Source organism: Telopea speciosissima, chromosome 4 (assembly GCF_018873765.1).
Source record: "Telopea speciosissima isolate NSW1024214 ecotype Mountain lineage chromosome 4, Tspe_v1, whole genome shotgun sequence".
NCBI classification, from domain to species: domain Eukaryota; kingdom Viridiplantae; phylum Streptophyta; class Magnoliopsida; order Proteales; family Proteaceae; genus Telopea; species Telopea speciosissima.
In genome coordinates, this window is record NC_057919.1 from 5,146,748 (window position 1) to 5,173,362 (window position 26,615).

Below are 26,615 nucleotides of genomic sequence, written 5' to 3' on the forward strand. Positions count from 1 at the left end.
TGGAAACTGGAGCGAACTATGGAAATTTGCGGATTGATCGAACGGTCGTACGGACGAACACGAAAGCACGAAAGCGACTCCTCCGTCTTCGCGATATGCTCTTCCAAAAAACAAAGTCTCCGCGATATGAGGATGTGACGGCGTTTAACCGCTAATAAATCCTGTCTTGTTGACTAGTCAAACTAGTATTTAGTACTCTGTGTTTTATCTTTGATTTTGCTATTTGTTTTTTTTGGTGAGACTTCAACGGCAGCGGCTAGAAAAGAATAAAAATACTATGCTGTACTGCCGGGTGTCTTGCGGGACGGCAGAGGCCATGTGTGCGATATGAGCATGTGACGGGGTTTAACCGCTAATAAATCCTGTCTGGGTGACTCCTCAAACTAGTATTTAGTACACTGTGTTTTATCTTTGACTTGCTATTTATTTTGTAAGAGTTCAACGGCAGCGGCTAGAGATAAATAAAAATCTTATGCTGTATTGTGGGGTGTCCTGCGGCACAACTAGGGGTGTAAATGAATAGTCAAAATTTGTTTCTATATCCGTGTCCATATTTGTTTAGTATTATTCGAATCCGTTCGAAAGCTAAACGGATGCGGATACGAATAGACTATAATTGTCCGAAAAACTATATTTACATGTAAATAGATAAAATATTCGATCTGTATCCGTTTAGCACTATCCGAATTTGTCCGATAGCAAATCGGATGCGGATGCGGATATAGCACTATCCGAGCCGAATCCGATCCATTTACAGCCCTAGGCACAACAGAGGCCCAGTGTGCCACATGGCCTCTGTTGTGCCACAGGATGTGCATCACACACCTTCTAGTATCGCAGGCACACTGGGCCTTTGTTGTGCCACAGGATGTGCATCACACACCTTCTAGTATCGCAGAGGATCCTGGTCTGGCTAGAGAATTGGGTATAAAGATAATAAGTTTGAGATTGAAATAGTAGTAGTATCATTAGGTGTGATCCACACTACCCAGTGGATCCTTGTCGGGCCCCTTGTAGGTCCTTGTCAATAGCTCTGGTGGGTCCTTGTTTGCCTCCAGTGTGGGGATCTGGCTCCTCTCCAGGGAGCTCAGCGCCCACAGAGTGTCCAGGGGGCATTCAAGGGTTGGGTTGTGCCACACACATCTTGATGCACACCTAGAGCTGTGCCTTGCAGGTTTTTTTTTTTTTTTTTTCTTTGCAAGGGCAATTCTATCAGTTCACATCATTTTTTTAACGTTGTTAGTCATGAACTGACGGAATGGGTTTCAACCAAAAAAAAAAAAAAAAGAACTGACGAAATGGATGTATTTATTAATGTTTGTAAACCTTAGGGGGTACGCAGAATTATCCAAAACTAGAAGGATAAAATTGTACTTTCATTAAACCTCAAGGGTGGTATGTATAAATTAACCTAAAATAAAATACTTTTACTCTTTAATGAGCGTATGGTTATTTTGATGGGTAAGACAATAATTTCATGATAAAATAAAACACCACCCTTCTCTTAATTAGTCACACCACCATTCCAACTATTGTTGCCACCACCACCTTCCTGTCTCGAGAAATATAGATAATCTATTAACAGAAATTGAACTACCAAAATGGATTCCTTATTATAGAAAGTGATAGAGCCGGTTAGCGATGTTTTAGTCAGAGAGGTTCCCGATGAGATGATGGGCTCCTACATTTAAGGAGTGATGAGGTGTGAAATTTTAGTGCCAGCTGTTTCTATCGGATAATGAGCATGAAGGATGCATATCTTATCTATAAACCATCTTATGGCCGGAGCAAACTTGGAAGGTAAGTCATTAACGTCTAATTCGAATTTTATCTCTAATCCTAAAGAAGAAGATATATTGCATTTTTATGAGGACCATCAAACGGTTTGGAGCAGAGAATTGGGAGGGGGGGTCTTGTGGTTGTGACTGATGGTCTCCTAAATTTAAGGAGTGATGAGGGGGTTGGTGGGGGAAGAAGATTTTTATTGCAGATTGCAGCAGATTTGGTCGTTTATGGCAAGTTAATTAGGGAAAGAATTAAAGATTCAGTTATTAATAAGGGAAAAAAAATTTGTACAACGGCCAACTCAAAACTGAAATTCGTACAGAATCTTACCGAAATAATATTTTCGAATTGAACAATCTTCTATTACTGCATGTAGCTTTTCTTTTAATGTCTCAACTCTTGTCTATTTTATCATCCCATGCAATTAATAGCTGCGGCAAGAACAAATGGAAGCTAGAATTCCAAATTATGCTGCCTATTATCCAAGCGGCATAATTTGGAGCCAAATTATTGCTCGATCGGATAATAAGCAGCATAATTAGGAGCCAAATTATCGTTCAGATGGTGATTCACATGGTAGATTTCTTCACTAATCAATCAACTTGCATGTGGGCAAAGTGCATAACAAGTCAAGATGATAGAAGAATTAATCTCCTTTGTAACTGAAAGTTTATAAACAGACTATACAACTAATTACAACTAATTAACAAATCAGGTGGAAGTTGTATGGGTGAGAGTCTATAAAAAGTTCTCAAGTGTTCTTCATTTTATTGTTTTTTATTTTTTTATTTTATTTTTTTATTTTTATGTGATTGATTGTGGGTCTGGAGGCACAACATAAACCGAAGCATGAAGTGGACACAATTAGATCCAAGATTGTCGACTCTTGATCTGCTAGAATCTGATTTTGGATTTATATTTTGTTGTCCATTAAGTCCACACTTTGGGGTTTTAATGATCTTCATGAAGGAAGTGGACTCTATTGCACAATGGATTCTGATTGGGTATTACAATTTTGCATTTAAATTTGAGATATCGAATTGAAATAGGAATCATTAGGTTGCAAACATAGTTTCTCCTCTAGATAATAGTTCTTCATCGTTTGAACAACACTATGGATTAAATAATGCAACTCCTTGAATCGATCACAAATATCACCAAAACTTGGGATTGAAAATCCCAAAATCCTAGCACCACATACCACGCACCATACAAGATGATGTGTGTCCCTGCTTGTCTTCGAATTCAGAATTACTTGAATGGAATAAGCTTGCAAGAGTATAAAATATTCGGACCATCAGCACAAATTCTACAGAAACATGAAAAGAGACAAACTTGATTCCCAATGGGGGGAAAGCAAAAAAATCTTGAATCGCAATGAAAACCCAAAACTCGATCGTATCTTCATTACCCATCAATGCACCCATTGGCCACCTCTTTGTTCTTCCCGTCTCTGTCTCTGTCTCTCTCTCTCTCTCTCTCTCTCTCTCTGGCTACGGGGAGAACAAGTAGGTGGCCAATGGGTGCAAATTGATGGCCGGGTGTGGGGATATATATTGTTACTAAGAAAGGGCTTAATTTCCTTCCTACGACTGTGGAATGAGACTCAGGTATATATATGTTGGAATTGATGAATGAAGGAATTAAGATGCAGTCGGGATTCGGGAAGTGAAATCATCCTATTAAGATTTCTTGTCTTCTTAGAAGAGGGAACGCCCTTTGGGGTAGAGGAAGATCGATCGATAAAACCATCTTATATATTATGGAGCAAACTTGGAAGGTAAGTCGTACTTTACTTTTAATCTGGACCATCAAACGGTGTCGGAGTTGGGGGGTTTCCAGAAGAGTGGGACTCTGGGCTCATTAAAGGCTATTGTGGCCTTGTGGGTAGGACAAGCGTGGACCTGGGCCCAGTAAAATCCAGGGAGTGAGATTCAAGAACGGCCAAGATGAACTATTTCGATGTATAATAATGGATTGGATGTGCCTTTAAAATGGACAATTCGGAGGTGGATGGGCCAAGCAAGGCCTAAGGACCTGCTCTGCTCTGCTGCTTCTCAATCTCAATCCAATTCTCTATGAAATCCTCTTTTCTTGGGAATGTGAGTGGTTTTAAATTTTAATAGCTTTGAGAATCAGAAGGCTGTTTTAAGGCTTCTAATTAATATGATGAAACCAAAATTATGTATTTTAATATGCATCATCCATCAACTACTCATATAGGGTACTTCGGCCAGATTCTAAGGACTTCCTATTTTCCAAGGTGGGGAGGTCATGCTAATTATAATAAGGGAAGGGGGATCACTGATTGCCAGGTTGTGTGGCTCCTACACTAGCACCGGTCCAATGAGAGTACGTACGAGGGCATCCAACAAGTGTGGGATTTTTCATTCCATGGGGTTGGGGTGGTAATTTTATCCGTCCTCTTTTGTTTAGGTGCAGGCACCGTGAAGCCTGATAGCTTTTTTTTTCCCCTTATAATAAATAAGGGAAAAGGATTGATGTTTGGTCGCATGCAGCCTAAGCCTAGACACAATCTTCTTGAAATGACTGCCCCATGCCTAAGGATGTTGAACTGTCTGGTTTCAATTTTAAATGAATTTAAACGGTTCTAATTGGTTTTAAACATTTTTTAAATTCTTTATTCAAACAATTTCTTTCTTTTTTTATTTTTTCATTGAAATAGATGTAAACTTAACATTGAATTGAATTGGTTATTGTTATTTTATTTTATTTTTTTTTAATATAATTATTTATATGTTTTAAATTTGTTATTCAAAAGTTTTGAACGTCTTTTAATTTTTGTAGTGGGATTTGTTTTTTCTTACCAAAGTTTTTATTTTTTATTTTAACCATGAATGACTTAACTTATTATGTACATAATAATTGGTTTTAAACGGTTTATCATTGGTTTAAACAGTTCGATTTGATACAAATCATTTAACTATAAAATGGTCTCAAATTTGAAACCAAAATCGAACTGTTTATTTCGATAAATGATTTAGTTTGATTTTGACACCTTATTCATGCCCTACAAAATGAAAAAACCCCTTCATTGATGGATCATTCTCCTCTCAGGTTCCCTGTCCGATCAGATTCGTAGGTTCCTTTACTAGGGGGTAGAAATGACGACCTCACCCCCTGCCCAAACACACTGTCCGGGTGGGGTGTGGTTATCATTTCCACCCTCCCTATAAGAGGAACCTACGAACCTAAGAAGAGGAAAATTCTTCGTTGATGCTCCTTTGCATCCCCTTATTGGTGGTCCTCCCAATAAACAAAGGACAATTTCCTAAATGTACAGGTAAGGAATAAAAATAATTACAAAACAAGTGGATTGATTTTTGTGAAAAATGAAAAATAACAGCAAAATTATTCCATAAATAAATGATCGTATTATTTTACTGAAATACTTTTGCCTCATGATTGGAGCAGCAGACTTGTTCAAGCAGTTTCGGGACGGGTTTTTAACTTTTTTTTTATCTCAACTTTTCATATTAACCATTCCTGAATGAGTTCCCCCACCTGCTGACGTATTCGACGTAATGTCGATGAGAGTGGACCAACTGAGAACCAGATAAAGTCAATAACTTATAATCTGTGGTTGAAACACAAACCTGAACGTCGAATCCATAGACGCCAGGGAATCCTATTCTCGGACTCGATGCTCGCCCACTCCCACCAAAGTGCTGCCAAGTCGAGTCCAGCTCACCCAAACCAATACCTCCAAATACGAAACCGCCCCCCATCCTTGCTCTCTCTTCAAAGCCATAGCTTTCTTCCTCTGGTTTTAAACCCACAATTGAGGGGAGGGTTCACACTGCTTTTACATCTACAGAAGAAAGATCGAGTTTAGAATCTCTCTCTCTCTCTGTCTTTTCTGCTTTGATCAAGTTGAGAGAATAAAAGGCAAGAATCGCAAATCGCAGGCCTAGTTTTTCCTTTCCATGTCGAACCTTCTTCTTCTTCTCCTCTGTCTCTCCTCTTTCTTGCCGTCACATCCTCAAGTCCAAGCGGCGACTCTACCTTCTGATATCTACGCGCTAAAAGCATTGAAGGCCTCAATCAAACCAAATTCCATCTCTCCCTGGTCATGCCTCGGTTCCTGGAACTTCTCCTTCGATCCTTGCTCTCTCCCTCGCCGCACCTACTTCATCTGCGGCATCTCCTGCAGTCCCGACTCCACCCGTGTTACCTCACTTACCCTGGACCCCGTCGGTTACTCGGGCACCCTCACCCCTCTCCTCTCCCAGCTCACCCAGCTTACCCAACTCGACCTCTCCGACAATTCCTTCTATGGCCCAATCCCTTCCTCCCTTTCCTCCCTCAGTAAACTCGAGACCCTTTCCCTGAGATCCAATTCCTTCTCTGGCAACATCCCTCCCTCTTTAACCAAACTCGCATCTCTCGTGTCTCTGGACATTTCCAGCAATGCCCTCACGGGACCCCTCCCCGTTACCCTGAGTTCCCTCTCCAGCTTGACAACTATGGACCTCAGCTTCAACAAGCTAACCGGTTCTCTACCCAGACTTCCCCCAAACCTGGTGGAGCTCGCTCTCAAGGCTAATTCCTTATCCGGGTCGCTATCACAATCCTTGTTCGAAGGAATAACCCAGTTGGAGGTTGTCGAACTCGGTGCCAACAGGTTCACGGGAGCTGTACAAGCCTGGTTCTTCCTCATACCGTCTCTGCAGCAGGTCGATTTAGCCAACAACAGCTTCACACGAATTGAGATCCAGAAATCTGGGAACGTGAAGAACAGCCAACTGGTGGCAGTTGATTTGGGGTTCAACAGAATCAAAGGGTACTTGCCTGTGAATTTGGCGAGCTTCCCCCAAATGGCGTCACTTTCACTGAGGTACAACAGGTTCCGTGGTCCAATCCCCTGGGAGTTCTACAAGAAGGCGAGTGATCAGAGTCTAAGAAGACTATTCCTTGACGGGAATTTCTTGAATGGGAAACCTCCGGCGGGGTTCTTCTCAGGTGGGTCTGGGTCTTCGGTGGCTGGGAGCTTCGGTGATAACTGTCTTGAGAGTTGCCCTGCTTCGTCCCAACTCTGCTCGTCTTCACAGAAACCAACCTCTGTGTGCCGACAAGCCTACGGTGGCAGTACCAGCCCTTAGTTTAGTTTTACTATAATATTAGTGAAATCAGTCCATTTCTTAATGGTACAATAATACAAGTGTATAATAAATAACTGTTTGAGAATATGATTTTTTGTACTGGATTTCTGCTGCATTGGACTCTTTTTTTTTTGTATAGCCAAAAACAACTAAATTTGAGTAGAAGCTGATGATTTTTATCAAAAAAAAAAAAAAGAGTGGAGTTGATGATTTATGATTTATGATTTATGATTTATAGGATTTTCACTTCTTTTAATGTGTCAAATAAGAGACGTTGTTCTCTGTGCAGTAGCGCAGGCTGCGCCAGACACATAGGGGTGGGCACAATGATTATCCTGCCCCCTGCATAGGCTGCTCATGTGCCTAGGAGTAGCCTGCGCTGCAACACAAAAAACAATACGTCTAGGCACAAAGAACATTCTCGTATCAAATAATTTGTAACCTTATTTACAAATAACAGGCTGGGCACTTCAGAGACACCGTGCTCCGCTTTAATCTTTTTCTCACCCAATCCTTGTGATTATTAAATGACCCCTTATCTCCCATCCCACCCTCTCCATTGCTCGTAGCCATCAACTCTAAAAAAGCTAGTGAGATGCTTAATTTATTTACCCCTCTAAGTATAATAGATCTTTGGTGAAGAATGATGTTGGTAAGCCATTTTCATATATGTGCTTAAAAAACTTATGAGACAATGGAAACTCTTTAAGAATGATATGATGATAAATTTTCTTCAAATAATTAAATTTTTTTTTTTTTTATCTTATTTAAAGAACTTTAAAGAAGGGACTATCTAATTGACACATTTAGGTGTATTCAAAATTTGATATATTTTTTCAATTGCTCCTTGTGTTTATCAATATAATAATCTCTCGAGTTAATTAACAAGTTCAAAGGAGTTAAGAAAATCAACACTAGCCAAATTGTTTCACAATCATGCGTAAGAAATTTTAAAACCCTAAAGTCTAAACAAAAGTAAAAGGAAAGATCAAAGATTGATAGGTTCCTCTAATAGTACTCTTCCATGGATCCGCCACTATAGATCTTATGGCGCGGCACCAGAGCTTACCATGTAGATGAGCTACCATTTGAACGGCACAAATTTAGTTGAAAATTAAGTTTCAGCTCGATATGTGCCATTAAAATGGAAGATCGTCCACATGACGAACTCTGGTGCCATGTCACAAGACTTGTAGCGCACCCCCACACCACAGAGAAACCCAATTCCTCTTTCACACTCCACAATTATTGCATCCCTTTCAAGTTTCCAAATGCAAACAAAGAGAGCAGTTATAAATGGTCGTTTTCTTTCTGTCGGTAATACTTTTTGGGTGAAGCATATAATTACCAGTCAGTTGTCAATGCAATTATGAATGGGATAGTGAGAACTGTTACTGCTTAATGATCAAAAAGTAAAAGCACCAAAGACCACTTTAACCAACAAAATTCTGCTTTTATACTTCTTTCTACCCCACTTATTAAGAGTGAGTTTTTTGGTTTTTTGTTTTTGGGTAAGGTATTAAGTGTGATACTATCTTAAATAAAGTGTAACTCACGACATATCAATTGAGATTCAATCCAAAATATTAAAGCATGTGGAGATAACCTAAGGGTATATTGAGATACATCTAAGGTCCAAGATAACTGATGTAAGATTATACCTAGGGTTGTCAAACAATCGGCTCAACTGATTTCGATTGGGAGTCGTTTGATAAGGGAAAGTTTGGTTTCAATCATTGTACATTCTAGTCCAATATGGTCTTGATTTTCTCTTATTAGGCGTTATAAATTTGATATCAGATCCGATCTAGTTCAGTATTGGTTTACCATGTATCCTAAACCCTTGATTGCTACCCGAATCTGAGCAAATTCTGATAGCGATAAGCGAGAAGAAAGAGCAACATGTGGAACACTATATATAAACAATTATAGGAAAAAAAAATTTTACTTTTGATTTTCGGGTATGTATCTATTTCAGTTTGGTTTTCAGTTTTGGTCTTATTTTCCATCTGTCTGGTACAAACTGGTTATTAACGATCGGTTTCAAAATACCCCAAACCAAAGCCGGCCCAATATGGAATTTATTCGGTTCGAGTTTGTTCGATTGTTTTGACCAGTTCAATTTTGTTTTTGACATCCCTAATTATACCTCTATATGACCATAACTCCCAACAATTCAGCAAATAGCATAATCTTTTCTTTTTTTTTTGAAGAGAAAAAAGTTTAAAAAGTTAGGGAACCCTTTCTCTTATGCGATTACTTCTAATCTGATCATAAAGGCCCTGAACTCTATTGTATTTTCCTCTTTTTAGTTGATATTTCTCTCTTTTTTTTCTCAGCAAACAGCATAATCTTGAACTTGGGCTGTCAAAGATGATTTGAGTTGTGAAAAATAGTTAGTCATCCCAAAATTTCAATGGAGAGTTAGAACAGTTTTCAACCATTAGGTCCATATTTGGGTATGAACTGAACTGTAAGGGTCTCCTGCTATTGCAACCTACCTAATTCGATAATTGTTGTGGCCATAGTTAGCCGAGCATCTAAGGTGCACCTACCGTCCTACCCAATTCAATAATCCATCCAAAGTTTAGGTCCACGAAGACAAATCCTTTCCAATTGAGACAGGCACAGAGAGAAAAAAAAGAAAGAATGATCCTCCATGATGGGGTCGTCATGCTCTTCTTATGTTTAAGCCTTAAAGGGCAAGGAATCTCTTTTAAATATTTAATTTAATAAATATCATATGTTTGGTAAAGTTATCTGTATTTTCCTTTTTTTTAATTTAATTTTAGGAGAATGTTTTCTACGTGGGATGCAGGGGCCATGCCCACGCACAATAGGGGTCAGAATGACCATCATGCCCCCATGTATAGTGGAAATTTCACCCCCTTTTGTGCCACCGTATGCGCTCTCATTGGCTTGCACATGGTATGGCCTTGCATCCCACCCAGAAAACAGCGCCCCATTAAGTTTTATAGATCAGGTTTCTCTACACCAATGGTGAAGAGGAAAATCTTCTTCAGAACCCATTGGGACCCTTGGATGCACATTGGAAGGGTATTTTTGATTTCGTAAGTAAGGGGTGGGAGTGTAACGGTGGCATAAGACTCCAATCATGGGGGACAAATCATCAGTTTCTCTATTCCATTTAATCCACTTTTTATTTTATGCTTCTTTCTTGTACCAGCTTCTTATTCTTTTGGTGTTTTTAAAAACAAAACAAAAACAAACTCTTCTTTAGTGTTTAAACAAAGTATAATCGAAGACAGTCTTAAGTTTGGTGGATAAAAAGAAACAAAAGACAGTTTTCTTTGTGGGATTTGGTGCACATGGTGATGTCCACCAAACTCTGGCCTCTGAAATTTGACACCTTCCTGAATGGAATTTTTTCTGGCTGGCACCTTTAGTCCTTCTCATGTTTTGCTCTTTGGACTTGATTTCAGAATAAGAAATTATAGGAGGACCACAGGTTAGTTATCTAAACAGAATTCATAATTGCATTCCACCATATGAACTTTTTTGTTCTATTATTAATTTTTATTTGATTTCTATTGCTTTCTTTTTCTTTGTTTTCTTAAAGAAATAGAAGCAATCAAATTCAGGTTTTTGCCACATAGCTGACTATACAATCCCTTAGACATTTCGATTTAGAATCTATACCAAGTTATATATGTCAAATACCTCATAGAATTGTATAAAGATTGCGCAGAATTAGATCGAATTAGCAAATCCAGTCTCACCTTAGGGAATGTCAATAAGAAAATCTCATCTTTAAATCTCTGATTTATTTTAGAAATGACACACTCCATTGATTTTGTTTTTGGGTAAGCATAAGTGAGAATTGTTCATTGGAGAATGATTTCAATAATTACATAGCTGTATTCATATATATTTTTTTCAGGTCTTTCTTTTCTTTGGCTCCGGCTTGTAATTATCTATATAAACACAGAGAGATTATGCCTGCAAGAGAAAATAAATGAAATGACTGATCAGCACAAGTATTAGCACATGAAAATTGGGTGATCAAGAAAGATACAGGAAAGACACTCTTGCCTTGCTAGAGATATTGTTGGATAACCAATCGAGTCCTTCATAAAGGCCTTGACCTGAAGTGGCACAAGTACTCTGTATGTACCTTAAAATGACAAAGTACCCCAAACAAACAGTTGAGATGTTTAGATTTTCTTATACATCTTTAGAACAGTGCTGGTGTAAATATGTTACAAGGAGATACATTACCAAAGTCAAAAAGATATGATCTAAATGCAGAATTCTTTGCAAAAATATAATTAAGATTTCCCGGTGTTTAGTTTTAGGTGGAAGTCTCATAAATTTCGGTTAAAGATACCTTTATATTAATTATTCAGAAATTATGGGTGGGTTTGTTCAGATACTTGTGTATTACATAAGTGATGTGATAATTGTGAGATTATAGAATTGGCTATCATCATTCAGTGATTGTTTATAGCAGATGCGCTAAGCTGGAATAGAACCCAAGACCTAAATGTTGCAAATGAGGCAACATTGTAACATGGCCTAGTATCAAGGGCAGTTCAGAAGCAATGGGATTTGCGAGGTCTCTGTCATGCAAACCTTGAAATTAAACAGAGCTCTACCTATTGACCACATTGGAAGCAATAGTCTAGCTACCATAGAACATATATCAGAGGTTTGGAAGTTGGATAATTTTTAAGACAGCAGAGCTTACCACCGGCGCTGACGAAGTGACTGTAGTCCAAGTTTATTGGTGATCTCAGAGACACTCAATGCATTTGGTAGGTCTTGCTTGTTTGCAAATACAAGCAGTGTTGCATCACGCAGTTCATCCTGCAACCAAGGCAAGTTTATAGGTCACTATGTTAACATGAAAACCACTTTCAGCCTCTTAGAATGAAATAGACTGTAGATAGGATGTGGTAAAGGATTACTCAAACCAACCAAATAAAACAGTGAAAGCCATAGCAGTGGGAACAACAAAGAAAATAAAAGAGGAGATATCAAATCAGAGTCCAAGCACTGGAGAGAGGTAAAATCTATTAGTGTACCAACAACAGTAATCAACTCTATCCAGTGATCATAAGCAAACTTATGTTGGAGACCATTTATACTCAGATGTCCCAAAGAAAGAGAGAATTTTGATCAGATTATGCTACTTATCTAGCTGGTTAATTTCTAACAAGGCACGTAAGCAGATTGATTTCTGTATGTTTGTTCAGACTCGAATTGGTGGGCCTCTTTCTGCAACATATACAAATAAGCAGTGTTGAGACTGCCGACTGTTATCAATGCGATTGGATTTTTCCTGCATAGAAAGCTCCCTAGGCTCTGTTTTGACATAAAATGCCCAGATGTAAATTATTTTTTTTTTGAAATAATCCACAAAATTTGGGCATAAATAGTAGGCCAACTCTAAAACTTTGTCTCTGTTTTCTTTGTACTTCTGATGAAACAAACATCGGATGAGAAATTTCATGTCTCTTTTTACATACACCCATTTTACATAGAAACAAGTGGAGTCATAATGAAAAAGGGCTAACAGATTTACAATTTCCTGAAAAATATTACTAACCTCACTGAGCATTCGCTGTAGCTCATTTCTGGCCTCAGAAATTCGTTCTCTGTCATTGCTATCCACCACAAAAATAACTCCCTGAGAGTTCTGAAAGTAGTGTCTCCATAAAGGTCGAATCTATTCCGTAGTCAATTGGAAAGATGCATTTATCAGTTTGTGGGACATTATGAGGAAAAGATATCTGTAGCTATGCATGCATGTTGCATTGGGTCCAAATTAGAGATGCACATATCATTACAATTATGATATCATATGTATCATACAATATGAGACAAATATATGCTAAAAAGAAATAAAATGATATAGACATTTTGGAGGATGGACACCCCACCACACAAAAGGAATTTTAGGTAAAGATGTATATTGAGGAAAACATGAAGCATGATTCAACATGAAATAGCAAAGAAGTTATCATATAGAAAAAAAATAGATTTAGACACAAAAGTCATATCTGAAAAATAATAAGGCAAGTAAATGATACAAGTCCGTATGGACAAGCTTAGCACCTTATCTTGCCCTCCTACATCCCAAACTGTGAAGCTAACATTTTTGTATTCCACAGTTTCGACATTAAAACCTGCTCCATGAAAAATCAAGAAATTACTCATCACTGTCATTACTATATAGGATTGGTAAACAGGCTACATAAAACTGAAAATTTATGTGTATCATATACTGAAAATTTGTAAAATTTGGAATTAGTCCCTTGCTTAAGGAGATCATTCCACATCCCAAAATCCCTAGTATACAATGTTCCTGACTTCCAGTTGAGGATTCAAATAAAGTTTATAACTCTGAAGTAGCAGCTTAAAAGTAGCCTAAGAAAATGCAAGGCTTAATGAGATGTAAGTATGAAACCCTGCCCATATTTCCAATTTTGCATTATTGAAATTTTCAATTGGCCAAAATTTGATGCATAAGAGGGGGGGGGGGGGGGAATGAAACACATGTAAATGTAATACCTTCTAGGAAATCAGGTCCCTGACCTTTGAGCTGAAAATAATTCTTTTACCCTTTTTTTTTTGTGTGTGTGTGTGTTTGTATTGAAGGAAAGAGAAAATGAAGAATTAACAATTTAGTGGGATAAGAATAGAGAGGGTTAAAATTCAGTAACTATGCAGAATACTATCCATTGTACCAGAACAAATCCATAGCACAATCCAGTAAACATTGAAGAAACTCTAAGAAGCAGTGGGAACACAGATTGGGTAGTTTAATTTAACTTATTTAGTCCTTTTCTTCTTTGGATTGTATTCTTCCAACCCCCATGGATGTCATCCTATTGTGAAGATTATCTAAACCTAGTTTTTGAGTGCTTCTTCTTTCTAGCTTTCCCCAGCCTTATCCATTTGTTAGTGTTTGACCATCAATCTGAATCATGCTTTCCATACAACGATGAAGCAAGCAAACCATGTCGTTGATTTTTTTTTTTTTGGTGGGGGGGGGGGGGGGAGGGGGCTGGACAAAAGCTAATATTCTATGGAATTTTTTAACGTTCAGCTTGCAGTCAACGCTAATTTTTTTTGGGGGGGGGGGGTGTTTGATATTGTGGTAGTTGTATGGTAAGGAACTGGGACGTGTTTCCTTCCACGTGGATGACCCCTCCTGAGACTTATGGTGATCTATCTATATGTTCTAAGCCCATACGAGGCAGTGTAAGCATTTCAGGAGGGCGAAGTTCAACTAAAAATTATAGCCAGATGGAGATATCTGTACTAATTATCTATTTTTCCTTGTATATGCAAAATTTGTCTGTTTGTATCATCTTTCCTTGTCTAAAGCGTTAAATTGAGGAAATTGATTAGACCATTTTCCATGCTAGAGCTTCCCTTTGGGAAGGTTTTATTAACTTCACCTCCCTAAAGAAAACCCTCAATTGTCTTAGGAAACCAGGATTGAGTTCTGAGAATGGCCAGGAAGCTTAGGAAGGCCCATACTGAAACCTCATAGGAAAATGTTTGATAGGTTCATCAAAATTTGAAAGCACAGAATGGCAAAGGAATTCTAAGTAAATACAGTGAACAACATATCACGGTTACACCATTACATGTCTTTAAATTGTAAATGGATTCATAAATCAATGTGTATACCATTTATAGTGAAAATAAAGGTGAAGAAAAATGTATGCAGGTTGATTGAGTAAAACCAATGAAAAGATCCAAGTAGTACTATAGGTGGTGTTGTCAAGTAGAAATTGTAATCAACCCTGTCAAGTAGCAATCCTTACAGAGAAAAACAGCCAATTTCGTGCATCCCATCCTGCCACTTTTCTACTCAGGAGCAGGATTCCTTGGAATTCTTATCAAGAAGATAGGAATTTTTTTTTAGGATTGTGTACATGGACAAGGATTTGAGCAATGTGAGCCTCAAGCAAAATCTCATCCAAGTCTGGTGTTAAGCAATTGCCAGAAAGCTGTCATATCTCTGTTGAGGTTTTGGTGTCTTGACTTTTAAGGACTATATGGGTATTTTGGTAAATTTCTTGTATAGGGTTTTCGCTATAAATCTGTAGCGAGAGTTCTTTCTCTGTATTGAAAATCTGAGAGAGGTGTGAGGAATGAGTGAATGTAACCCTATTCTCCATTGATAAGGAAACAGATCTCATCTCACCGTGGACGTAGGCAACCTTGCCGAACCACGTAAATCTTTGTGCGCATTGTGTGATTGTGTTTGTGATTTCCATTCTTCTCTGCATCGTGTTAGATTTTACAATCTCAACTACAAAATGGTAGACCTAGAAGAAGCACTCTGTATTTGAATTTGGAACCACAGGAGACGAAAGAGAGCAGTTGGAGTAAATACCGATGGTGGGTATGGTGGTAACGATCTCTCCAAGCTTCAGCTTGTACAGAATTGTTGTCTTGCCAGAAGCATCAAGACCTACCATCAGAATCCTCATTTCCCGCTTTGCAAAGAGCATCCTCACGAGCCGTGATAATGCCACACCCATTTCTACAACCGAAACTACAGAAGAAAGAAACAGGGGAAGAGAGAAAAAAAATGATCTTATTAGATAAAGGAAACCATTTACAGACCTCATATCCAAAACTCAAGAAATAAGGAAATGGTGATGGATTATTTCACCTAAAAAAGCAGTCGAGTAGCAGAAATGGAGAAGCAGCTGTGGAAAGAAGAGAAGAGTTGCAAAGATGTAAGGATCAGATGGAAGAAACAAAACAGACCTCCATGCCCCAGTGGCCTATTGTGGAATGGCATAGCGTGAAGAATGAAGAATAGGATTCGGGTGAAGGAGAGATTAAAAGAGAATAAAGGGGATTCTCATTCTCTTTCCCACCTTCTGTCTCTTCTTTTGCTCTTCGATGGTATGGTATGGTATAGGCTTCTAGCCGTTGCCATCTGAGAAGAATTTTAAGCGGGAAAGTTGAACGACAGGTATATAAGGCTCAAACGGGATTCGACTCCTCTACTGCCTGAGCGGGGGTAAGACGGTACTTTCTGCCCATCTTGTATGCTGGGCAAAGTTGGGTGCACAGAAGTGCTGTCCACCTTGGAAGTAAAGAAGTCTCTTCCAACCCAAACGCCCCAGATAAAAATCCTCCCTGATTCTTTAATCTGGCAGTGCTATCTTCACTGCACGACACCTGACATAGAATGATCAAATGGCCAAGAATGGGTTGCACCATTTGATGAAACTCTACCCGTTTTGGCAACCGGATCCTCTCAAGCTTTCTTAAGAGAGCCTAATTTATATTAGAGTTTTCACATTAAGGCCACCCGATTTTTTGGATTGAAATAGTGTTCACAATAGGGACTGAGGAATCGGTTACTTCCAAAATTAAGAAATCGGGTCGTGGCCAATCCCGATCCGATTCGACCATTACGGTTTTTGAAACGGTGGGTCTAAGTCACTATTTTTATTTTTTATTTTTAAGTAAGGACTGCAGATGCAACCAGGGCAGTGACTGGACTTAGAATACCAGGCTGAAGTAGCAAACTTGAAGTGAAACTGATTTGAACCATTAAAAGCTAATAGATTCTATACTGTAGGATCATCACCTTCTCAGGATCCTTCATTCAGATAGATTTGCTATGAACTTTTAACCCTCCTCGTTCACAATTTATTACTGGGAATAGTGAAAACCCACTCACACTCACTTCCACCAGCAAATTTCAAAATTTCTTGCAAGAGGCCTTATGTGACAAGTCTTTCAATAATCCTGTGTTTACATGCTCAAAGGCTTGCTGTATCTCATAAACATCAGTACAAAATTTAAGAAACAACGAATCCAAGAAATACACAGAATTTTCACAAGTCGATCACTTCTTTTCTTTTGTGTCATTGACGTGTAAGACATTTTTGGTCAAATTGCACTCCATGGTTGGAGGAAACTTGTATTCCAACAATTATGTCATCACGTTACAATGAGTAAATGACTTCTTACACTTCCCCCCCCCACACAAAAAAAATTGCAAATATGTCAAAATGGTAAGATACTAGATATAACATATCTATATTGCAATCAAATTTTAGCCCAAATCAAGCAATCGAAAATGACTCACTGCAAGAATATGAAACTTTACATTCACTCTTTACCACCTCCATTACTGCCTTGGAGCTTCAATTTTGATGGATGATATGGTTACAATGTAGCTTATCACATGGATGCGGTTGCTAATTGCGAAGAAATTTAGAGACTGCTTTTCTGCCATTTCTTGTGACATTTCAAAATTGAGAGCCACTAAAGATTACAACTTGAGGAAAACAAACTCTTCAATAGCTGGTATCTCCCCAATCTTCTTCAAGGTCTCTTTGCTGGGTTCTTCATCTACACCGATGGTCATTACTGCTTGCTTTCGTGGGGCAATCCTCCCAACACTCATGAAGCTTACATTCACATTTTCTTCACCCAAGACGCTTCCCACCTTTCCAATCATACCTGGTTGATCAACCTGCCTGCACAGTATGAGGCTGCCTTCTAAGCTCACATCCACATCGAAAGAACCCACCTTAGTCAAATGGGGTATCCGATCCTTCACCTTTCCCTCCACTTTAATCTCCCCAGCCTCGGAGATAGCACTAGCAAATTTTGACTCCACATTGGCAATTTGAACCTGGATGAACTCAAGTGGGTTCTCAGGTGAACCATCCAGCAGGATTCGCTCTTCTGTAATCCGCAATCCTCTCTGTTTAGCAGTGAAATCAGCATTAACCAGATTGACAAACACATCGGATATGGGCTCAATCAGACCCTTGGTGATCATAGCACGGAGCACCCTAGTATCAAGATCATCAGGTGCTCTGGCAGATGCATAAGTAACCTTCACTGTCTTCACTCCACTTCCACCTGCTACCAACTGTACAGCCAGTCTGCTAAGCTTCTCTGCCAGTACAATAAATGGTGCAAGCTCTGACAAAACCTGTTATTTAGAAAACAGAGATACATATTCCTCACAAGGTAAAGATATATAGGAAGAAACAAGCAACCACTTATAACAATAGAGCATGACACAGGTATAGGATGCAAGCTAGAAAATTTCTTGCTTTGAAACACACTGCCAACCATATAAGATCTTATGAATTGTTTGGAAGATGAAAGTTCTTTCTATAGAGGGCGGACCTTGGTGCAACGATAATGTTGCTCCATTGTGACCAAGTGGTCAGGAGTTCGAGTCTGGAAACAGCCTCTCTGCAAAAGCGGGGTAAGGCTGCGTACATTATGACCCTCCCCAGACCCCGCCGTGGCAGGAACCTCATGCACTAGGTACGCCCTTCTTTATGAGAGCTCTTTCTATAATTCAACTTTAACCTTGGTTGGCATTCTCACACAAATTTCCACTAAGGTAAACCTCTGTAACAGGAAAATGCAAATCTGCACTATTTGTGATGTCTGTGGTGAGGACAAACAAACCATTGAACACATCTTCCTCGGTGGTTCTTTTGCTAGAAACATGGGATCTCATCTACGAGGGATGCCAAATCATTTCTAGCCACAACAATTCATTTATGGAGTGGCTAAACCAATATAAATCCCCAGAAAGAAGATAACAGGACTTCAGTTAAGCTTTGGATGCCAAACCATTTATCATTTTGGAAATATGGATTAACGGAAATGAGGTTTACTTCCAAGGAAAAGTGTTGAACCCATAAATCCTCCTACACAGGAATTCCCTATTGGCTACAGGTATCAAATAGGAAAAGGAAAATCTTCTCAAACACAAGGCAAATGGCATCATACAAACACAAATCATGGCAATGGATCATATGAACCCACTCCCAATTCAGTTTTTCAAGATTGATTTTGATGCATCTATACCTAAAGGCTAATGAGGCAGCAATTGCAGCACAAGTATAAGATCACAATGGCAACTAGCGATACAGATTATTACATTTCAAATATAATCATCATGACAAGGTGGCACCTTGAATCATGTACACTGAACTATTCATACAGAGAGGCCAACAAGGCAGCAAACTTCTTAGCACATGAAGCTAGAATCCAGAACACAACATGGACCAACGTGGAGCTCCTCCCCATGGACCCGAACCAGATTTTGTTTCATGATTTCAGAGAAAGAGTTTCCTCTTGCTTAGTATAATTCTGTCTTTCTTTCAATCACATCACACACACACGCTTAGGCTTGTGTGCATGTGTACACACGCAGAGCTAGCAAATCAAGAGACATTGGAAACTGCACACCATATTCTATCTCACCACTTGGAAGGAAATGATAATAATGATGTTTTTGACCATCTGTCAGGGTTGTTTCTAATTAATGAGATCACAAATCATGAGAAACCAAATTTTCATCTGAAACTCCTGTGAACCCATCTGTACAAGAATCATCAAAATATAGCATGGGAGAAACAACAGACAATTTGAAACAACTGAAAATTTGGACAAACTAAAATGAAAGAAAAGGGATCAAAATTATAATTATGGAAAAAGTAGCCAACTATTGCTACCCGCTCTTTAGGAGATTAAGTTGCAGATTTTTTCTACTATGATGAGAACCCACAAAATTCCTATTAGGATGATAACTTGGATCATGTTGATGCAGTTAAAAGACACATAAAAGCCAAGATGTTGTAAGAGTACCTCAGCGGGGACCATAGGTGCATTTACAGCAGTAGCAGCAAGCTCCCCTTTCAAGGCCCCAACAACCGCTTCAGCTATTTCAATGGCCACTCCCTCCTGATTATTGCAACAAAAAGTTCAAAACATGGCATAACAAAAGAGAGCAATGAAATATAGCAGATGTCATGGTAGATAATCCCAACATACCTGAGCTTCCATTGTGCTGGCACCAAGATGTGGAGTCACAGTTACCCTTTCATGCTGTACCAACTTGCTGTCTTTTGGAGGTGGCTCTTCCGTAAATACATCAAGAGCTGCCTGGATGAATCAAATAACAAATATAATTAGTTCCTCACTTTTTCTAAAAGTAATGAGAAATGGCCACATAGGCTCTCCCAAGGGAATGAAAAGAACCTGAGCAACAACCCTAGAGTCCAATGCCCTCACAAGAGCCTCCTCATCAATCACTCCACCACGAGCAACATTGACAATTAGAACCCCCTTCTTCATCTTTGCAAAAGCTTCGTCATTGAACATCTTTGATGTAGAAGGAGTAAGAGGCATGTGCAACGAGATGAAATCTGCATTTGATAGAGCTTCGTCAAAAGACACCAGCTCAACACCAATTGCACGAGCGCGGTCTGCAGGGGCATATGGATCATGTGCAATCACATTCATACCCAGCCCCTTGCCACGCCGTGCAACCTCTGATCCCACCTTGCCAAATCCCATCACGGCGAGCGTTTTTCCAACAACTGAAACGCCAACAAGTTTGTTTCGTTCCCACTTGCCTGAATTCACCAGAATAACAATAATATAAGAGAGGCTTTGGTATTTTTCTTAGTTTATTGATGCTGAAGACCAGGATTCTGAAATAACACATTGTACTGATAAAAGATCAATTTACAATCTTAATGCAGTTTGTTACAGATAAAAGGACATGTAATCATGGCTTTCATTTATCACATAAAAACGTTATTGCAATCCACAATAAACTTATTTCAGAGAAGAAATAAAATATTGTGGGCGTTTTAAGAACTATCTTCTTCACAAAAGGGAACTGATGTTTGTTGGCATTCACTCATCCAACAAATATTGAAAATCACAACTGCATAAAATCATAAAAGTGGTCATGTCTGCACAGTTTATTCCACATGTGCTGGGATATATTAGTACAATAACATTACTTTCTTCTCCTTTTCGGTGATATAAGTAATGAGTTAATCACTAAGGCACTTTGTTTGAATATTTTCTTAGGCATCTAGGATGGGGCAGGAAACTTGGAAAATCATCTGTTAGAACACAAGATTTAAGGGACGAACAATCAAACAAATGGAAAATAAAATTGAATGTCATTCATGAAGAGGATGAGCTGTATGTGTTGGATTTCATTCACTTCTATGTGCTAAGGATGGAGTCTACTTGAAGTTACCTATCAATAGAGAGAGCAATTATAAACAAGAGCACAGCATTTAATGGTGTTGACAACATTGAACAGTGCAGTCTTACAAAATGTTTGATCTTTTTACAAGACAACACAATATAATTAATATTTAATGAAAGAAGAATTAATTAGATCCCTACCTAATATTGTTCTATTTATAGTTTATCTAACCTGTATGATATCCATCTAACATGTAATCCTCCCAAGGATTAGACATCTTGAGGTTCCAATGTTCTGATTTCTTCTAAAATAGGGCTTGGGAAATGCAGGGGACCAAACAAGTAGGAGTACCACTTGCTAAAAGCACTGAATTGTTATGTTCTGATGGGGGTGTTAGAGGGTTTCATGATCATATAATTTAATAACACAGTGCCTTTAACAAACACCTATAACCTAAACCTGGAAGTGGAGAAGTTATGAATTGATCATTCGTTAGTTCCCTAATGAACTTAGTTTGACCACAATCTCTTCCACTGCTTTGTTTCATGTTAGTGCTTGTATCATAACGTACGTTGTAAAATCTGTTAAGGCAGTGTAACAACTTGACTTGAATCAGTTGTATTTGTCTCCAATGTTCATAGCAGTGATGAACATTTATCCTGTTCAACGGTTTTCATTTACACACAATTAATTTATCAGTGGTAATTCCCATTATCTTAAGGATAAGATGATAAATATTCGTGTTCGACTAGGATATTGTTCTTTTGGAATTCCCTCACCTCTTCTTACGCAAAATTTAATAGATATTATTTCCAGCGGAAATCTCATTTTTACGAGGAAAATGCAAACCAGACCTTGGAATTCTCATTACCCTATCTTAATGATCTTCTCAATGCTAAATTAGTTTCAGGAACAAGAGAATAGTTCATCAAAGCAATCTATGATATATCATAGCAGTACTTTTCGATTCCAGAAGCATATAAAGAAATAAACTAAGCAGAGAGAATTCCCGATGATAAACGAACACAAATCGCACGACAGAAAGCCCAAATGGAAGGTTTATAAAATGTAGGCGAAAAACAACAATAGGGAAAGAAGAGTATACCGACCAGCCTTGACAGAGGCATCCGCCCTGGCGATGTTGCGAGCCATAGCAGTGAGGAGGGCAATGGCGTGCTCAGCGGCAGCAACAGTATTAGCAGTTGGTGCATTGACGACGAGGCAACCGTGCTCGGTGGCGGCCGACAGATCAACGTTATCAATGCCAACACCAGCGCGACCAACCACTTTAAGTCGACCGCCCGACGACTCGAACACTTCACGATTGACTTTGGTAGCACTCCTAACGATCAAGGCGTCGCAGAGAGAGATCTTAGTGCAGAGATCCTCCGAAGTCATGTTATAGGAGCAATCAACGTTGGCAAATCCCTTCAAGAGTTTGAGTCCAGCCTCACCGAGCTTCTCCGCGACGAGCACCGTCGGCTTCGCTTCCATCGCCAGCACAACGAAGGAAGCCTTCCGCTGTCCCACGCGGCGAGGGGCGGCTACGTTGATTCTGAAGATGTTGGAGAGAGGAGGACGCCATGAGAGAGACGCCGACAAGGAAGAAGAAGAAGAAGAAGAAGAAAAAGGAAATGGTTTATTCTTCAGGGATGACGCAGAGAAAAGGTTCGAAGAGGCAGTAGCCGCCATAGCTCGACAGATCCACACTCCTCAGGCTTTTGCTCGCTTGCTATAAGCTCCAACAGAGAATTGAGAGAGAGCGAGAGAGATTCCTACTTGCTTACTCTGAGACAGAGAGAGTGTGTGTGGGGATTTGATTTGCTGCACAGTCCACAGTCTGACATTGACTCTTAACAAAAAAAAATTAGTTAAATAAAAAGATACCACGCTTTTTGGAGAAAAGAAAACTTTCACCTAGATATTTTTGAAGTATTTACCCAAAAAAACCAAGATATTTTTTAGGTAGAGTACTATAATCAAGTCGATTTGCCCTCCTTAAAATTTTGACTGTATTTTTTTTTGGCAAAGAAATTTTGACAATTGAATATTTAGAAAATGCTCTATACAAATCATGGCTTAAATTTCAACTTCAAATTTAATCATTTATTGGATAATGAGATTACAGAGAGATTAAGAAAAGGCTTCTATTGTTTTTTTTTAAGAAGAAAAAAAATACGCTCTGAGGTAAGTAATGCAATAATGCCCTCATTCGATTGCTACATCGCCGGTAGGAGAAGCAATAAGGGCTGCCCATTATTCTGTTTCTTCTTGATGCAAGAAATGTGAACACTAATTTTGTTGAAACTTGCCATGTGAAGATGGAAGCTTAGGATTGTATTTGTTCATAAAATTTCAATCTTAGATTGTTTGCATGCCAACCTAGAATGTATTCCAAGAATACAGACTTAATAAATTCTTTTGATTTTCTATGAAAAATGTATTTCATTGATCGGATTCAATATCTCTCGTTTGGGATGACCCACTTCCCCATTTCATTGGTGCTCTCATTAGAGAGAGGAAGGGGAAGAGAGTCGGAAAAAAATCAACAAAAGAATGGGTAGCATATCCTCCGAGCATTGCTGGTGGAGAGGCTGGTGGAGAGGCTGGTGGACATAGTGTTAAGGTAGGCAGCGGCCAACATCTGACCCAGCCTTACTTGAGCTTCGGTGGTGAGGTGCAAGCCGTCTGGTTCTATGGGCAGTCCCATGGCATCCACGCACATAACGTTAGGCAAGTGTATTCCTAGTTGAGCTTCTCTCACGGTCCCTATGAAAGGTCCCATTCCTGATGCCAACACCACCTGCATATCCACCATAGAATTGGAATTGTTTGCCATGAAAAAAATTTTAAGGTTGCATTTTGTCACTATTTCATAAATTGAAATTGGATAGATCAAATCAGTCGATTCATATAGGAATGGGTAATGACTGATCTCGATTCCGATTGTTCTAGAGCAACCAATTTTAGGGTTTTTGAAATCGCTAGGTTTTTTTATCTCATCAGCTAATTTTTATGCATTGGGTATGTCCTTTTTATAAGAAAGGCAAATCACATTAGAGAGGATTAATAATGGTTTCGTAAATAAGAGTGCAGCGAAGCTATTTCAAACGAGAGGAAGTGATAGACAACGAGGGTGCTAGCATACCTTCTCCAGTCGGAGAACTTTTTCCCAAATCATATTTAATCTCATGGGAACAACAAATCAAATTGGGATCTAGATCAGTCTCAACCGATTCCATCAAAATAATCAATAATTCAAGAAAATTCAGCAAAAATAACCCCACCCTCCCAAGCCCTAGTATTCATTTAGGATCAATCTGATCCAAATCAACCGGAATTGGCATTGGCCTATGTGGATTCTAATCCAAATCAGAGGAATTGGCCAATTCTGACAATCAATTCATCCAAAGTGGATTGGTTTACAATTCAATTAAAAAAATAATATAAATGGAGGGGATGACCATGCTGCCAATGTAGCCTATGCTTAGCCCGAGTGGGAAACAGTGTTTTAATATTTGGGAGATTCGGATCGGCCTGTATCGGATAGTTTTACCCTTAAATTTCAATGAAAATCAATTTTATTTGCATTTTTTCCTTTGATCAATACAGTACCCATGGATTGGTATCATATCAGTTAAGAATTGATATCGCATCGGTCTCTAGCGAAAACAAAATGAATTGACCGATTCGATACCGATTACTTCACCACATGTGAGAGGGCGTAGGGGCGCTGTCGGCAGCGTTATTTTTCCCAAACGATATACAAAGAAGATGGTTGGCAGAGTTGGTGGTGGTTGGTCCTTGTCTAACTCCTAGACTCGATCTGGGTTTGAAAAAAAAAAATGAGTCTTCTGATTCTAAACTATTCGAATTGGAATTGAATCAAAATCGAAACGACTTGATTCTAATGATCATTTGAGCTGATCAGTAAAGAAGTCTTTTCAAATTTCAATGTTTTGCAAGAGTCAGGATAGTTGGGAACTGCTGCATTCAAAACGAAGAGACATTGAGAGAATTACCTGAATGACGTGAAGATTTGGGGATCGTAGATCGGCACGCCAGTCGGCGATGAGCTTCTCCATCCTTCCCTTATAGGCCTCTGCATCCGCTCGACTTACCGTATCGCTTTCCCCCTGATACCACACTATCGCTCGAATCGTCCCTCCTTCCTGAAGAGCCGTCTGAGCCCTCCTCACCATCTGTTCGTACAAATGACTCCCTTTCATCCACTGGCTTATATTTGTCCCTCCCACCGCGCAGGGTACCAGACCAATCACTCCGACGCTGCTGTCCTTGCTCTTCACCGCATTCGCGAACGCCATTCCTGGGCCAACCCCACATGTCTTATTGAGATCGATGTCCGCGTGGAGAGGCTCCGTCGCACTTACCCAACTCAGCCCTGCATCCAATCGGATAATAGATGGATTGGGTTGGCATTGAGAAGGCACAATTCCGTCCCATTTGTCGTTCACCACTCCTCCCCTCCCAGCCATATTGCTCTGTCCAGCAAGAATGAATATGTTCTTGTAAACGAACGATGTTGCCGTTGCCGTTGCCGGCCTTCCCAACCCGGCAAAGGTCAGAAACAGCAGCCATAACAAGGTGCACATGGAACCTACAAGTAATAATACCTTGCTTTCACGGTACGTCATATGTCAATATAGTGTAGGAGAACCAAGATCTATAAATTCCTGATTCTTAACCAAAACCATTAATACAGAAAAAGAAAAGTAAGGTTAAACAAGGTGGTAAACGTGGGCACATGGAGTTGGCTTGAGGAAGAAGGATTAATGTATTCTAAGGTCTTTATTTAATATAAAGAGCAAATTACTCGTTTTTGACACTTCAGGAAAACTCCCGTGTTTCTGACAATTCAGGAAACCTCTTCTGTATTTCGGACAACTACTCAGACCTTCCCTGCTTTTTAATATTGGTTCACTTAGTCCAGGTCTCTTAGTTTATGAAATTTGACAATTATACCCTTTTTCTTTTATAAAGTTACCATATTACCCTGATACCCTTTCCCTTTCTTCTTCTTTTCTACTACATTCAAAGTTTCAAAAAAACCCTCGATCACCCACTTGGCCCACCTCGCCCTGTCACCCAAAGTGATCTTCTTCGACGGCAATCTGCAATGGTGGTCTCTTCAACGAAAATCTGCAGCGGTGGTGAGATTACCCAGAGACAAGGCAATTGTTGCTCCTCCCACGCTCCCACTCTATGCTCGCGGGTTTAGGTCGATCCTTGGACTGGAATACATCAGGAAGGAAAAGAAAATCTCACGGTTGACAAGCCTGAGGGCAGCCGGAACAAAAATTACAGGAGGAAAAAAATGTAACAAGCGAGACAACGATTACCAGGAAGAGAAAACTCAAAATCATAAGGTAAAGCGTAAGAAGTTTTATCTAATTTCCTGCAATTCCACAAGCAATCAAACCCCACCCCCCACCCCCCCCCCCCCCCAAAAAAAAAAAAAAAAACTCACTAAAAGTTCTTACAGATGTCTCTATCAGAAGAACCATGAATGATTCCTTTCCAACAGATCCAGACAAGAAAAATAACAACAAATTGTGCCTATCCAAGAATGGAGATCGAAAAGGGAATTTAGTCAAAGGCAGCAAATTCATAACCGATTCGATTTGGTTATGAAGATTCTCGTTTATGAGTTTTTAGGGATTTCATTCTTTCCCATCTAACGTCAATTTTGTTAT

At 39.3% G+C, this 26,615-nt stretch overlaps 4 protein-coding genes across 5 annotated transcripts; 1 reads left to right on the forward strand and 3 right to left on the reverse strand.

Moving 5' to 3' along the window:
* Nucleotides 1-523: 523 nt before the first annotated feature.
* LOC122660587 (D-3-phosphoglycerate dehydrogenase 1, chloroplastic-like) lies at nt 524-22,624 on the reverse strand. Of its 2 annotated transcripts, XM_043855960.1 has the most exons (6): nt 22,011-22,624; nt 19,932-20,308; nt 19,725-19,835; nt 19,539-19,634; nt 17,182-17,859; nt 524-536 (listed from the first exon to the last, which is right to left on the reverse strand). In XM_043855960.1, the coding sequence occupies exons 1-5, from the start codon at nt 22,591-22,593 to the stop codon at nt 17,188-17,190; spliced, it is 1,839 nt and encodes a 612-aa protein (XP_043711895.1). In that variant the 5' UTR covers nt 22,594-22,624; the 3' UTR covers nt 524-536; nt 17,182-17,187. The 2 variants fall into 2 exon arrangements, with proteins under 2 accessions (XP_043711895.1, XP_043711894.1); XM_043855959.1 differs by lacking the exon at nt 524-536 and having other exon boundaries at nt 17,150-17,859.
* Nucleotides 5,712-6,952, forward strand: LOC122660588 (putative receptor-like protein kinase At3g47110). Its single transcript, XM_043855961.1, has one exon. It carries the CDS (start codon nt 5,733-5,735, stop codon nt 6,906-6,908), a length of 1,176 nt encoding a protein of 391 aa, XP_043711896.1. The 5' UTR covers nt 5,712-5,732; the 3' UTR covers nt 6,909-6,952.
* On the reverse strand, nt 10,866-15,537 carry LOC122660594 (ADP-ribosylation factor 1-like). The gene is made up of 5 exons (XM_043855968.1): nt 15,283-15,537; nt 12,987-13,057; nt 12,478-12,597; nt 11,617-11,735; nt 10,866-11,043 (listed from the first exon to the last, which is right to left on the reverse strand). Exons 1-5 carry the CDS (start codon nt 15,518-15,520, stop codon nt 10,932-10,934), a joined length of 660 nt encoding a protein of 219 aa, XP_043711903.1. The 5' UTR covers nt 15,521-15,537; the 3' UTR covers nt 10,866-10,931.
* A 720-nt stretch (nt 22,625-23,344) lies between the features above and the next one.
* Nucleotides 23,345-25,578, reverse strand: LOC122660591 (probable carbohydrate esterase At4g34215). The gene is made up of 2 exons (XM_043855965.1): nt 24,924-25,578; nt 23,345-23,704 (listed from the first exon to the last, which is right to left on the reverse strand). The coding sequence occupies exons 1-2, from the start codon at nt 25,554-25,556 to the stop codon at nt 23,447-23,449; spliced, it is 891 nt and encodes a 296-aa protein (XP_043711900.1). The 5' UTR covers nt 25,557-25,578; the 3' UTR covers nt 23,345-23,446.
* Nucleotides 25,579-26,615: the final 1,037 nt, after the last annotated feature.